At 26.6% G+C, this 15183-nt stretch overlaps 1 protein-coding gene and 1 pseudogene across 9 annotated transcripts; one reads left to right on the top strand and one right to left on the bottom strand.

Annotated features, from left to right (window-relative positions):
* Window positions 1-104: 104 nt before the first annotated feature.
* Window positions 105-10613, top strand: LOC114122273 (RING-box protein 1A-like). 9 transcript variants are annotated; one of them, XM_050206141.1, is made up of 5 exons: window positions 105-333; window positions 425-448; window positions 1548-1658; window positions 6841-7164; window positions 9988-10613. In XM_050206141.1, the coding sequence occupies exons 4-5, from the start codon at window positions 6845-6847 to the stop codon at window positions 10511-10513; spliced, it is 846 nt and encodes a 281-aa protein (XP_050062098.1). In that variant the 5' UTR covers window positions 105-333; window positions 425-448; window positions 1548-1658; window positions 6841-6844; the 3' UTR covers window positions 10514-10613. The 9 variants fall into 9 exon arrangements, with proteins under 9 accessions (XP_050062098.1, XP_050062099.1, XP_050062096.1 ...); XM_050206142.1 differs by lacking the exon at window positions 425-448 and adding an exon at window positions 678-701; XM_050206140.1 differs by lacking the exons at window positions 105-333; window positions 425-448 and adding exons at window positions 449-587; window positions 678-701.
* Window positions 10614-11517: 904 nt separating this feature from the next.
* LOC126552442 (uncharacterized) lies at window positions 11518-12637 on the bottom strand (annotated as a pseudogene).
* Window positions 12638-15183: the final 2546 nt, after the last annotated feature.

Below are 15183 nucleotides of genomic sequence, written 5' to 3' on the forward strand. Positions count from 1 at the left end.
CATTGACCGGCCAGTCCTGCTCCAATAAGATAATATAATAATATTATAACTACGTCTTATTAACAGTACGTCGTCTTGGTAGACGGACATCGAGATTTTCTAGGAAGAAAAAAAAAAGTATCGATACGTTCCGCTACGCCGCCGTGAATACAGAGAATTGTAATAGGAATGAACTACCGCGGAATACCGTTAAAATGGTGTGGCGTTATACAACACTCTGTATGAACGGTGCGCGTGCGCCGAAAGCGAAACATTAAAACGTGACACGGGCACACGGCGCCATTTAACCACCCGTCTTGGCGTCTTCACAGTTGTTGTAGTAGTCGTATTTAGGTACGTGTAGATCTAATCTGTTTTGTTTAACTCAATATTATAATTCTAAATTAAATATCAAAACGTAATAAACACGTATTGAATTTAACAGGCGATAAGGAGGTATACGGTTTATGTAAGTAATAATTATTTTACAACACTCTGTATGAACGGTGCGCGTGCGCCGAAAGCGAAACATTAAAACGTGACACGGGCACACGGCGCCATTTAACCACCCGTCTTGGCGTCTTCACAGTTGTAGTAGTCGTATTTAGGTACGTGTAGATCTAATCTGTTTTGTTTAACTCAATATTATAATTCTAAATTAATATCAAAACGTAATAAACACGTATTGAATTTAACAGGCGATAAGGAGGTATACGGTTTATGTAAGTAATAATTATTTTACACAAAAACCAATTTTTCCGTTCAGATTTACTATCAGGCAAAACAAAAATAATTAACTTAACAAACAAACACAGTGTAACAATATACCTTAAATCTTGAAATCTTAAATCATGATTATTATATAAAATCGTGGAACAAAATACAGTGGTTGCCGCTTAAAATGTTCACTGGTTATAAGAATCAGCCGCTTATAGTGATCAAAAATCCCAGGAACGGAACAAACAACCGTTATACGTGCATTTTTCGTCGCTTACAGTGTTCAGGTTTTTGTTTATTGTGATCAGAAATAATCATGTGAGAAATATAAAATATAAATAAGTAATTATTTACAGTAATATTAGGTACCTTGCATACAGGAAAAACGAATACGAATCACAATTATCTTTATCGTGAACTTTAATCAAGTTAATCTTATCTAATGTAACTCACATAGTGAGCGATACTTCATATTGTACATGTTTCATACATTTTTTGAAAAAATCTAAGTTTGTTAAATCACATGTATATACTATTTTTACATGTTACAAAGTATATTTAATAATGTGTATGAAATAAAGTGTTTAAAAAATTATTAAAAATATTAAGATATAATAAATATAATTTTAATTTTAAATTATTTTTACGTTATTTTCTACCTGTTTTTTTAGTCGCCGCTTATAGTGATTTCCGGTTATAGTGATCAAAGTACTCTAGAACGAATGTGATCATTATAAGCAGCCACTACTGTATATCATAGATAATACAATTTGTTTTTTAAGATTATATTTATAAGTTATTTCGCATTATCATCATTATTAAATAAAATAATATTTTCTGTTTCCTGGTAGCTGCTTGGCTGATTTGGGAGTCCTGGACGGCTGGACATTTGAAAAAGTTGTGACTGTTTATATTTAAATAGTACAGATTACAGAATTATTTTCAATTTTTAAAGACTGAAGGTAAGTTACTCTTAATTTTTAATTCCATTACTATCAACTATATTCAGTAGCGTATCTAGGAATTTTTCACGGGGGGGGGGATATAAAGAGCTTAAGACATATAATTTAGTATATACACATTTATTCATATTAATATATAGCGTATAGGTACGTGTTGTAATGTGCAAAAAATATTTTTTTTAACTATAAAACAGTCCAATTTTCTTGAGGACAATGAAAGTATATTGAGTACCTCATCAGGTGTGACAGTTATATTTTTGTGCACCGATAGCATGCAAAGTCCATTAAGTCGATTCTAAAGACAAATTTTAGCACATTATAACCAACAGTATGTGTAAAATTTATTTTAAAATTTACCTGAGCCGTAGTATTCCTTAAATATGTTTTAACTCGTTTGAGCGTTGAAAACGTTCTCTCGGGGGTCGCTGTCGAAACGGGTAATGTGCATAAAATTTTTAATAATTTATTAATGTTTGGAAATATTTTTGAATCACACAGCAAAAATGCTTCAAGACTTGTTTTTGGAACAATGTTGAGCCTGGAGAGTTTAACTTTCCACAACATTAATTCTGCTGTTGAATTACTGGAATCTATTAAAGGCGTATAAAACTCTAATAAATTATTGAATGCTTCTAATTCTACTTTAGAAGATTGATTAGAAAATAAACATTCAAATCCTGCAAAATTAATGAAGCATTAGTTTACATCGAACTAATATTATGAAAAATAAAAACAATAAACTACTAAACGTCAAAACATCAAAACTTACCTTCGAAAATTTTTTTATGATCCACAAATCTTAACTCTAATTGAGAAATAAAATTATCTACATATGGTATAAATATTGAAATTCTGAAAAAATCAACTAATTCCATGTTTTCATCATTTTCAGTCTTGTAATTAGCTCGGTGTTTCTGCTTATTTGTAATTCTTTTTGTTTTTATTTCTACATCAATAATGTTTGCCATTTCCTGAGGAAAAAATAAGAGTTTATTTTATTCAAAAATGTATGATTTAATTTTAAATAAAGTATTTACTTTCACTGATTTATATATAATTTGAAATTCTTGTTCTATATTCTCTCTAATACTTTTTAAAGAAGTTATTGTATCTTCTGCAAGTTGCATAGCATCCTTGAGGTCAATTCTTTTTAACTGTAATTGTCTACATAGTGGAAGTCCAAATGAAAATAATTTCTATCATAAATAAAAATTCCAGAAAAAAAAGTAATTTTAGAAAAGTACAAAAACAAAAAAAAATTAAATTATATTACTTTTATGACAAATAATGAAATTAAAAATTCACTATCAATAGCCTTTTTCAGTATTGAAGCATCTGCACCTGATGAATCTCTCCATTCTGATATTTTATCTAATGATATCATAACATATGGCAGTAATTCACAAAAATCATTAACAGCGTCGTAACGCTGTATCCATCGAGTAGCGCAAAGTCTTTTCAGATTTTTTTATATTTAAATCTGCATTTTCATTGTCAATGACATGAAACATGACTGCACTTCGTTTAGGTGTGTTCAGAAATGTATATACTTTTTCAATTATCCCTAAACAGTTTCTTATCGGTTTTAAGTCACTTGCTGTTGAGACTGCAAGATTTAGGGAATGTGCAGCACAGTGTACGTAAATAGCTTTCGGATATTTAGTTTGAATATAAGACTTGACTCCTTGAACCTTTCCACTCATGTTACTGGCACCATCATAGCCTTGCCCTATTAAGAACGCACAGTCTAGGCCGCATTCAACTAAACCTGATAAAAATTAAAAATGCATATTATAATAGTTGTTAACAATTGATATTAAAAACAAAAAAATGCAAACAATTATTTAATATTTTTACCATTCAATATTGCTGCGGACAGATCACTACCAGTTAAACTGTCTACAATAATAAATTTCAAAAAGTCTTCATTTAAATTTCCTTCAGAGTCAATGTATCGGACACATAAAGTCAGCTGTTCGGATGTAGAGATATCTATAATTTCATCAGCAAGTACAGAAAAGCACTGTGCTTCATTAACTTTTGTTACAATTTTTTTAAAAATAATATCATTGCATATGTTTATTAATTGATTTTGAATACCAGGGCTAAGATATTTTATATTTGTATCTGTCCCTTCTAAGACATTTTGTAAAAATGTATCCCCTCTGGCTCTGAATTGCAAAATAGCACGGAAATTTCCAGCATTTTGAATAGGATTTTCATCAACTAATATAATATTTCCTTTTTCTCCTCGGTGACCTCTCAAAGCTAACTCTTGTCTACCACACAGGAGGATGCATTCAATAATGGGTACTAAACGTTTTCTATTTTTTTTTGCTTGAACTATTCTAAAAATAACAACAATAAAACAACATTATAATTGAAACCTCATAAGTTTCAATAACTGCCAGTTTAATAAAAACCTGTCAGAATCTAGCTGCTCAATAATGGATTTCTCTTTTTTTTCTAATACATTTATAAAATGCTCAGCATCTAATGTGGCATTTATATGGTACTCCAACTTACAATGATTTTGAAATACCTGAAAAACATTTAAGAACAATTTTAAATGGTATTTCAACATACCTACTATTGATAAAACTATAAGATTTAACAACCACCTTTTTAGCTTTTTTCCAATTGGTATATTCTACTAATACAAGTTGTCCAAGTGGCTGATTTAGAGCTCCACCAGTTTTTGAAAAAATAGCACAAAATTTACAAAAAGCTCCCTTTTTTATTTCAGAATATACAAGCCAAGAAAATTCGTCAAACCATTTGGACTGAAATCTAAGCCCTCTTTTTTTGTTTTGTTCCAATAAAGGATATTTATGCATTTTTGGCGGTTCCCAAACATTCTTAAGCACCTATAAATAAATGTGTGCATTTATAAAAATGCAGTTTAGTATTTCATAGTCCTAGTTAAGTATGTAGTTACTAATTATATAATAGATCTAAAAGCAAGCAAATGTGTGTGTCATTTAATGATACATTTTACAATAATTGTCATTATTAATAAAAATAAAAATAATCTTATGGCTAGTAACTTACTAATAGCTTTTCTTCGTCATTTAAGCTACGATTAATAAATAAAGCAATATCATTAATTTGCGGAAGCAGCTGAATATTAGAATTTATCGTGCAATTGGTTTCAATCTACAAAATAAAAATAATATTTAACATATTTTGATGTATATTATAAGCAGTAAGCACTAAGCTGTACAAATGTACAATTACTATAGTTTTATCACTTAAAAAATAAAATAAATATAACATAATAAACTTACATCACAATCCTTACTTTTTTATCCAGATTTTCATTATTAGTAACAGGGCAGGAAGTGACAAGAACTTTATTTGTCCTACCAGATTGACTATTTTGACTTGGTGAAGTAGACGCTTTTCTTTTAAAATAGTTTAAAATAGATTGTTTTTTACCTGTATCAATAAATTGTATCCATGATGACAATTTATTATAAATTTAAATATAAGTACGTTATATATTCAAGTATTCAACACTTTGCAACTTAACACAAGAATACAAGATTAACTAGTAATTTCACTTTAATACATTTCAAAAATCAAACAGTAAAATTAATATAACTGATATTGATAAGCGTTTCTCGTCTACTTTAATTGTTGATTATCAGCTTTGAATTCATCACAGATATAGGTATACTAATAACTAATAGTTAGTATATTATATCTGTATTCTGTGGAATTCATCTTAAGATAAGATAATAATATTACTGAACAATAGTAACAATCTAAGACCGTGGTAACAATATTATATAGGTACAACATGTCAACATTACAACAACAGCTCAGCAGTAGATAGCCGCCTCTTTCTTATAATCGAAATCTGCAAAGCAGGAAATGTTTACAAAATGTATTTTCATTCATAGGTTAGGTTAGTTTTTCAATGTTCATACAACTATCAAAATATCGTTTTAAACATGGTTTTAAATAAAATAATGTTAATAAAAATAAGCTTCCGGGGGGGGGGGGGATATGACCCCCATATCCCCCCCGTAAATACGCCACTGACTATATTATTTTGAAGTACAAACATTATACTTATATTTATTTTTATTGTGGTTAAACATTTGATTGTTTAATTACCTTAGAAGAAGTAATTGCTGATCCATTACTAATTATTTTAACTTAAATTATTAAACTGACATGATAATTTTTTTTTATCTTGAAGAAACAACTTCTTGTTTAGGTTGTTGTTTCCTTTTAACTATAGGATTGTTTCAAATAAGAAAGAAACTGTTGTTGTAAAAATTTGGTATAGGTTTGCACGTTTGTCAATAATGGTTAATTATAACTTTGGTTAGACTATTGTCAATAATAGTGATCAATCCTAAAGTGAATCTGTCGTGAATATAGGAAATACTTTGTTTCAGAGCTCTGTATGCATGTATAATGATATTCCTTTCTTATTTGTAATAGAATTTAGAGCTGATGTAAATGCTAATGATTTTTCTTGTGGTTTGATTTTTATTATTATTTCAATAATTTAATTTTGAATAAAACAGCGTCTCATATTCATTACTGAATTATTTTTTAAAGATTTATTGTTGATTATGAAGTTTATATCATGTAAGCATATATATGTAAGTTATATGACTTTTATAGTTTTACGAAAAAGTTATTTTTCTAAATTAGGTAAAGAAATAATAGGTACATGATCCAATCAATATTTTGGATGTATAATGCTTATCTTAAGTATGTATTTTATTTTCAAATTAGCTTATAAAATAAAAAATTATTAATTTTTTTTGGAAAAAAGATTAAAATTAAACTGTATTTCTACTAAGAACAGTGTTTGAATTGAGAAATGTTTTTAAAATTGTATTTACACACATCAAATTTTAAAATTTTCCCAATCATTTTAAGTAGTAAGAACAGACAATTTCTTCAATTTTAATGGATGTTTGTTTTAAGTATATTATAAGAATTATTTGAATGTAAACATCTCAACTATTTAAAATGTAGTATTATGCGCAAATTACAGTTAAATTCTTAATTAAAAAAGATTGTCAGAAAAATAAATAATTCACAATGCCAATTTCTTTCTTGTTTTAAAGAATTTCAAATTTATTATTTTTAATATTTGAATACAGTAGTTAATATTTTTAAGAAATATTATAATAATTTTACATTTATTGTTTTTAAGAAATATGGAAGTTGATGAAGAGAATGTTGAAACTCAATCATCGAGCACCAGTAGTCGCGGAGAAAAAAAAAGATTTGAAGTAAAGAAGTGGAATGCTGTGGCTTTATGGGCTTGGGACATTGTTGTAGACAATTGTGCCATTTGTCGTAATCATATCATGGACTTATGTATTGAATGTCAAGCTAACCAATCATCAGCTGCTAGTGAAGAATGTACTGTTGCATGGGGCGTGTGTAATCATGCTTTTCATTTTCACTGCATATCTCGTTGGTTGAAAACTCGTCAAGTATGCCCACTCGATAATAGAGAATGGGACTTCCAGAAGTACGGTCATTAATAGAAATAAATTTACAATACAAATTTAATCTACATTTTTTTAATTCCTCGTATGCATAATAAAAATTAAAGGATTATATAAATCTCCCTAAAATTAATGTTTATAGAAAAAATAATTATATTACCAATCACTGAATTTCCTTCATAGTTTTCATATCAAACTATTTAGTATCTTGTACGATATTAAATTTAATATCTTATTCAATAATAAAATTTGTGTACTATTCAGATAAAAATTGCTTTATTTATTTTATTGATATAAATAGCTATTGAGTTATTTTATATGCATGAAGTTTAAATTACAATAATCTACTGGTAACAGTCTATACAAATCTAAATTATAAATAATATAACATTCAAATAAATTTAACAAACTTTAATATTATTTAATTACCAGTTTTGCCAATAGCTATGATTTAATAATTAAGTTAGTAAATTAACTCTGAACATAACTACTTCCATTGTTCTCATAATAAAAGGCAACTATTACAATAGCTATTAAAACTTGTATACGTAAAAGTTATCTTTGCAAAATTATTAATCTGTCGTAATGTTGCTACCTTTTAAATCAGTCATCTGGATGTGTTTTTTTTTCTATTTCTTAAATATTCTTATAGTTAACCATTATGTAAGACATCATTAGATTAACTTAGGTTAGCATAGGCTTAACTTGGTGGGGGTGAATGGGGGCAACTGCCCCTACACCAAAAATTGGCAGGGGCATTGTCCACACCGACTTAAACATAATATTATGTTCATTTGCTACAAAAAATATTTTTGCCTCCATGTGAAATTGTGAAAAGAGTCCAAGTTACGCCTATGTCGGTTAGGTTAGTTAACCTATCCTGTATTAACTTTTATACTTGTCAACATCATTGACCAATAATAAACCTCAGTCTATTAATTATTAAAATAAATATTGTGAATATGTCATTTTGTTTGGAATAATATGCCTGTAAAGTGACTAGTAGTAGAAGTAATTTTTAAGGTTCTGTACTGAAGAGGTTTTTTGATTGTTTTTTGATTAATAAAATATATATAATATAGTACCTAAACAATTGCGAAAAGTACCTACAACATTGGGCTGGCTTGCTCTTAGTTATAAAGTATAATATAATATTATAAGAATAGCAGCAGTAAGTTTTACGTCTAATTTTAACATTTATTATAATTGATGGACAAAAACTGTATTTCCCTATAGGACTGTAGGAGTTTATCACGAAACGGATAATAATTCGTAAACTCTTTATTATATATTATAATTTATATTGCTTATATGGCTATGGTTCACATAGACGCACGTATTTAGATATTATACGGGTTTCCAAATTTCCAATACACATATCGTTCTCATGGTGTATGGTGCACGATATCGCGTGTCGATAGAAATAATCTACCTTAACGACGCAAGATTCTATTTTCGCACACAGCGTCCATGCGTGAACCTAGCGTCTAACTATAAATCGTACACCATAATAATATTATATCTTATACCTATATAATAAGTATAGGTAAAATGAATAAATAATAAATGTTTCTTTCTGAAGTATTATTAATATTATATAAATCTGTATTGTATAATAATAATTAAGTTGAACTAAATAAGATTATTTAAAAATTAGTATTTCTAAAATGTTCCTCTGGAGATTAATTTAAAATATTAGGAATTAAAATATGTTAGAATATTCAGAGTATATTTAACATGTAATATTAAATTGTATGTATAGTTCAATGTTTGTAAAATGTTTATTTGAAGATTCAATTAGAATGTTAAAAGTTTCATTAAATCAAAACATTCAAAGAATAATGAATATAAAATATTAATTTAAATTATCTATATAATATTGTACAAAAATTATTGTTTGATTAAAGTATTAATATTATAAAAATAAAAAGATAAAAAGATTCAAAAAATATTAGCATTATAATATAACTTTTATTATATTTTAAAAATGTTGTGAAAATGTAAAAATTTAAAAATTTAATATTTAAACTAGACAAAATATTAATTCAACATTATTATTCACAAATTGCTGTCTGGGCTACTGTATTACATACAACGCATTTATGTACACATTCGTTTTCATGTTTTCCCATTTGTAGTGTAGTGTTGCCACCTTAATATACACAACATAAAGTCGGGACATTTCGTCGGATGGAAATAATTGGATTCCTGTCCATTTGACTAACTCATTCTTACGATAAGTAAATTAGGTAGATAGGTATTACTTTTGTTCTACAAATTTACAATTTTCATTTCATGATTTTAATTCTTTTTTTATGGATAAATATTTAACACGGGTACCTAACTAAAAGGGTGTAATCAATAATCAAATGAACTACATTTCATCTATAATATATTATTAAATTATATCATACATTCATTTTCTTATTTTAAAATATTATGAATACTATCTTGTTATTATTATTTGATATTTTATTTTACCTTTTCCAATGATAGTTCTATTATCATTTGTGCTTATTATAGATCACATTACTTTACACATTTTATGATTTCTAGTTAAAAAAAAAAAACTAAAAAATACTGTTTGTATTAATTTAACAAAGTTGCTGTGGTTTTTATTTTTTCATGCACTCATAAAAGTTGTTTTTTCAACTGTTGTTAATATTTAAAAAAAAAAAAAAAGAAAATTATGTATGATTTCAACTTAGGAATAATGTTTTTAAGGGTTACTAATTCTGTATAAAAACAAAATACACTTGTTGGTGTCATTTGTTGCAAACCTATTTAAAATAACTGATAAATAAATTTTGATGTATTGTTAACATATAAATGTACTTTTATTGCAGATCCAAAGAAAATGATTCCATTTTGAAAATCCCAGAAAGAATTATAGGTGCTACCAATGTTAGTGGGCAACTGATGCTATTAACGAAGTACCAAGGAATTGACGATTTGGAATTAATCGTTGCTAAAAAGGCATATTCTATGTACCCGCAACTGGTGCTGAAGTATTACGAAGAAATAATAATAATGCAAGATAATAGACACACATTATCTAAATCAACCGAATCAGCGGATTCTAGAGTGTCTACAAGAAGTAGAACAAAAAAAAATGCGTTTAATGTTGATGGTGAACAAAGTGGTGTGACAGAGGACGTGAAAAATCATGTCGACGGATATGGGGCTGCACATGAAAAAGTACCAGAAAAAATTATGGGTGCTACCGATGCTAGTGGGCAACTGATGTTATTAATGAAGTTCCAAGGAATTGACGATTTGGAATTAATCGAGGCTAAAAAGGCATATTTGATATGCCCGAAAATGGTGCTGAAGTATTATGAAGAAAGATTAGTATGGAATGTTAGTGACTAAGTACTTTCATAAAATGGCATTTTTTTTTTTTCTTTAATACAGATTCATGTATCAACTTATGTATTAAAGAATTAAATCAAATAAAACTAGTGAATTATTATTTATTATTTTTTTTAACTGATGTTATTTGAAATGACCGACAAAAAGATGAAGTGTTTTCTGTGATATCACAAGTGTAATATTTTCGTACTACACTTGTACACTTAATTACTTAATGACGTATTTCGACGTCTCTTTGTTGGTGCTTGTTGTTAAAGATGGAGTCACACAGATAGGTAAAATAAAATGTTAGTAGGTTTTTTGATGTTCAGTTAAAACAGTAAGTTTTTAATAAAATAAAATAAGTCGAATATTAACAAAGAATGTTAGTTTGCAGTTAAAACTTGTGGGCAGTGGTTACGCTCAGTACCCGAGAAAATACCTGCACCCACACAGCAAAAAAATGTTGTAATAACATTACCATAAATTGTTTTTAAAAATGTTAACATTATCTGAAGGTTAATTAGAAATTAATTTTGATTAAAGTAATATTATCAGAACATTATTACATAATTATTTGGCCACCATATCAATGTTACTATAATAATAGTAGTAAATATTATGACAATATTTTTTTTAGTATCAGAATGTTACTGTAATATTGTTATAATAATTAAATATTTTTAATATAACATTATGACAATATAATGACAATAAAATTATAACAACATTATTATAATAACTATTGTTTATTTTGAAATAAGATTATAACAATTTTAATTATAATATTTTAATTTATAAAATATAATAATAATAAAATACATTTAAATAACTTTTTAATTTAATATTTTAATATTGAAATAATTTTTAACTAGTTTAAAAACTAAAAAATAAAAGTTCAAAAGATGAAAATGTAAATAATAGCTTAATAATAATATTGATATTGATCAACTTTTAAACAAAATCTAGCTATATATAGTGGAAATTATACAAATTAAATTAATGATAATGATTAATGATATTAATTAATTATTTTTATTGGTATGAGAGATCATTTTTTTCTTAATTCTGAAATGAGCATGTGCCAACCAAGTGCCTATTTCATGATCTATTTCTTTTTCAGGTGTCATTTCATATTTAACGTGTGTACGTAGTATATCTGAAACAATAAATAACAAAATCAAATGTTATTACTATCTTTTTATAAAGGATTAAATCTATTTTTTTAGGGGCCATAGCCTTCAATTTATAATAAATGTGATTGTAACCATAATGAATCCATCAGCATAGGAAAGTGGATAATACTGATAAAATTATATAAAACATTTTGGAAAAAAGTTCTTAGCAACAATTTTAAAATATAAAAATAAAAATTTCCAAATGTTTTAAATTTTTAAACTTAAATAACTTAAAACTTTACTTACCAATAATAATACGATATGACTCCAATGAGGCAAATCGTTTTTTTTTTTAAATCCATAAGTAGAATACTTTTGTAAAATATTATCGTGAAACATTCTTGACATGATACGTCGAACTGAATCTCCCAAACTTTTAGTTGTAACTAAAAGACATAATTTACGAATCTATAAAGTAAAATAATATATATTATAAAACTACACATGCTGCATTAAAAAAATCATACATAAGGGTTAAATAAATATCACAATATAATTCCATTAAAAAAGACTATCTTACCAGTAAACGCCTAAAATCATTTTCATTGATTTTAATCTTTGATTCGAATTCTTCATGATGGACATCCATTTCAATTGGAAAGATGTCATTTATTTCAAAATTGTTTACATCATTATTAAAAGATGAACTTAAAAGTGTTTTATTTGCATTTCCCATTAATGCTTCAATGTTTGTTGCAATTATTTGTTGAGTAGATGCCAAATTGTTAACTTCAAACCTGATTTGAGTCAATGAAGATAAAGTGTGTTTTTGAAAATCTAAAATCAAATGAAAATTGAAACACTTTTTTTATTACTTTCTCTAGGTGTTAAGACAATTAAATTGTAACATTATAAACGGTTATAATTAGAATACGCATAAATAATTTTAAATAATATGGTTACCTGCAGCACTCATCAAACCATCCAAGTTGTTACTTTCGACTGTTATTTCTAATAATATATCCATAATTATTCATAAAATATATAATAAAAATGTAATATATTGTAATAAATAAACAAATATAATAAAAATATGATTTACATCTGCAATTTAGTATTCCATAATATATAAAAAATATAATAATACATATACATTACTAAAATTATGAACCATATGATATGTACATTGTACATATTTAAATCTGAATAGTTGCATTATACTTTACCAATTGATTCTATGTAATATCTTTTTATTTTTAGGATTCCCATTCAAATGGTGAAAAAAATGACTGTGCATAATGAATAAACATACAATTGACCTATTATGTGTTTTTTTTTTAAATGTAATTTATTTAGTTATGATTTAATGTTTTTTTCAATGTAATAATTATAGAAATATTCCTAGTTTAATGATAATTAAGTTGCACATAAGGTATTATTTTTTTTTCTTATGAAGCATAATACTAAATAATTGTATTTTATAAAATTTAATTTGCATTTTTTAGACATTAGTAAGTTCCTTAGATATCTAGTAATTACAATTTATAATAAGAATACAACAATTATACTATAACATAATATTATTATGTTAATAATTGTAGAATATAATATTATATTGTCTGTTCATAATTAAATATAGAATTTATTATGCCAAAAATCCATATTGTATAGAGGAAAAAATTAGAAATTAAGAATTTGTAGGTACTGTCAAAAAATGATAAAAATGGATACTTTTATCATTTAAAGTTTACTATTCATCTTATTATATGAATAATTACTAAAACAAAATATCTGTTTACGTTCAAAAGTTCAATTTCATCTATAGAACTATGTACGCAAAAAATCAAATATTGCAAGACAGGGTGGTTTTTAAAAACAACTAGCCGGTTGCAAATGCCTGTGTTACTATTTTTTTTAAATAATGTTACATATAATAGGTATACAGGGACAGTCAGTTAGAGTGGCCGAGCTAGACGAATACCCAAGTCAAAAACTTTTGATGTAAAAAATTAGTGATATCACATAAAATACACTTTGTCAAACTATACGCAAAAAACGGCAAGTAAGGAAAAATGGCATATTTTTAAGCGCTATAGAACAAATTAATGCAATTAATTAATCAATAAACCTAACTATCTACCTAAACTGATTTAAAGTACCTTCACTTATTTTTTTTCAATAATTTATTTACTTGGCGAGCAATTATTTTAAGTAGAAATATCTATTGTAAAATTATCACGAATTTCTAATGCCTTATGATAATTTTTTTTCCTTGATTTCGTGTGCCATTTCATATTATTAAGTATACAATTTCCCACCAAGTAAATAGGTTATTGATTATGTTTTTATACATGCTATTAAATATTATTATAAATTATAATAATATAAAATCTAATATACTGATAAACTGATATTAACGGGTAAATATTATTATTTTAAATAAAAATAAACTAAATATAAAACAATTATTTTCTAAGATTCTTGAGATGGTAGCTATTTCAAAAAGTTTCCCATCGCCATTCGCCAATCAAAATTATGAACAACGTATGAGCAACCGTGAGTGGTTGTCGTGAAGTAGAGTTGAAACAAAGAAATGGTAAAAATATTTCAAAGTGTATTTTTATTGTATAGTTAGTTTCTGATAATAATATTCTATTGTCGTCGTTGACTATAGGCCTGTAGTACATTGCTCTTAGTATATTAACATACGTGGACTCGGATGACAGCAGCCTTTATCCTAATTCACTTTATTTAAATGTTTCCTTATTATTATTCTGTATTTGTTGGCATAACATTTTTAATATCTACATGAATTGTATTTATTATAGGACATCAGAGCACGTAGCAATATCGTGGTGTACTCGGAGTATCCCAATAAATACCAACATCACTTACAGAGAGTTCCAGCAACTACAGCTGTAACCACTCATATGCTGTCAAATGTAGACTAATTTTGTCATGTAGGTAATAATTTCAAACGATAAAGAACGGCAAATTGAGTAAACAATTAGAGATTAGATTGTTTTAAATTTAACAACAGTACTAACGTATATATGATCAGCTATAAGTTTTAAATGTAGGGACATAAGTAAACTCAAATTAATCATAGTATTCCAGTTTAGATAGTAACGAGAAACTGCTGGGTGATTCAATGACAATCGCAACGGTGATATTGGAAAAAACCAAGGACATAGCCCATCGGGCAACATAAATCAACAGGTACACAATTCATAGAACAAGGAAAACCAACATAGTAAAAGACAACATCAAAGCTATAAACAGACTACAATTTAATTCTTTTCATAGATAACCCTTAAGATTAGCAATATATATTTAATAATTTAACTATATACGTAATACTACCCAATACAATTTTGCTATTAATTAAAAATCTTATTTCATATCAAAATAAAAGTGGAAATCAATAACTTAAATTTAGTTTTGTTAATTACTGATTCAATTTTCATCTCACACCAATCAGACTATTGAAAAATTTTCCATTTGTTTCAGAATAATATTCAACCATATTATAATTTTACTTTATAGGTAAGTCATATAATATTTGAATGATCA

The sequence above is a fragment of the Aphis gossypii genome, chromosome X, assembly GCF_020184175.1.
Source record: "Aphis gossypii isolate Hap1 chromosome X, ASM2018417v2, whole genome shotgun sequence".
NCBI lineage: Eukaryota > Metazoa > Arthropoda > Insecta > Hemiptera > Aphididae > Aphis > Aphis gossypii.

Coding starts and splice junctions, on each gene's coding strand:
- LOC114122273 (XM_050206139.1), top strand. CDS start 6,845: ATGGAAGTTGATGAAGAGAATGTTGAAACTCAATCATCGAGCACCAGT. Junction 7,165..9,987: donor AGAGAATGGGACTTCCAGAA/GTACGGTCATTA, acceptor CTTTTATTGCAG/ATCCAAAGAAAATGATTCCA.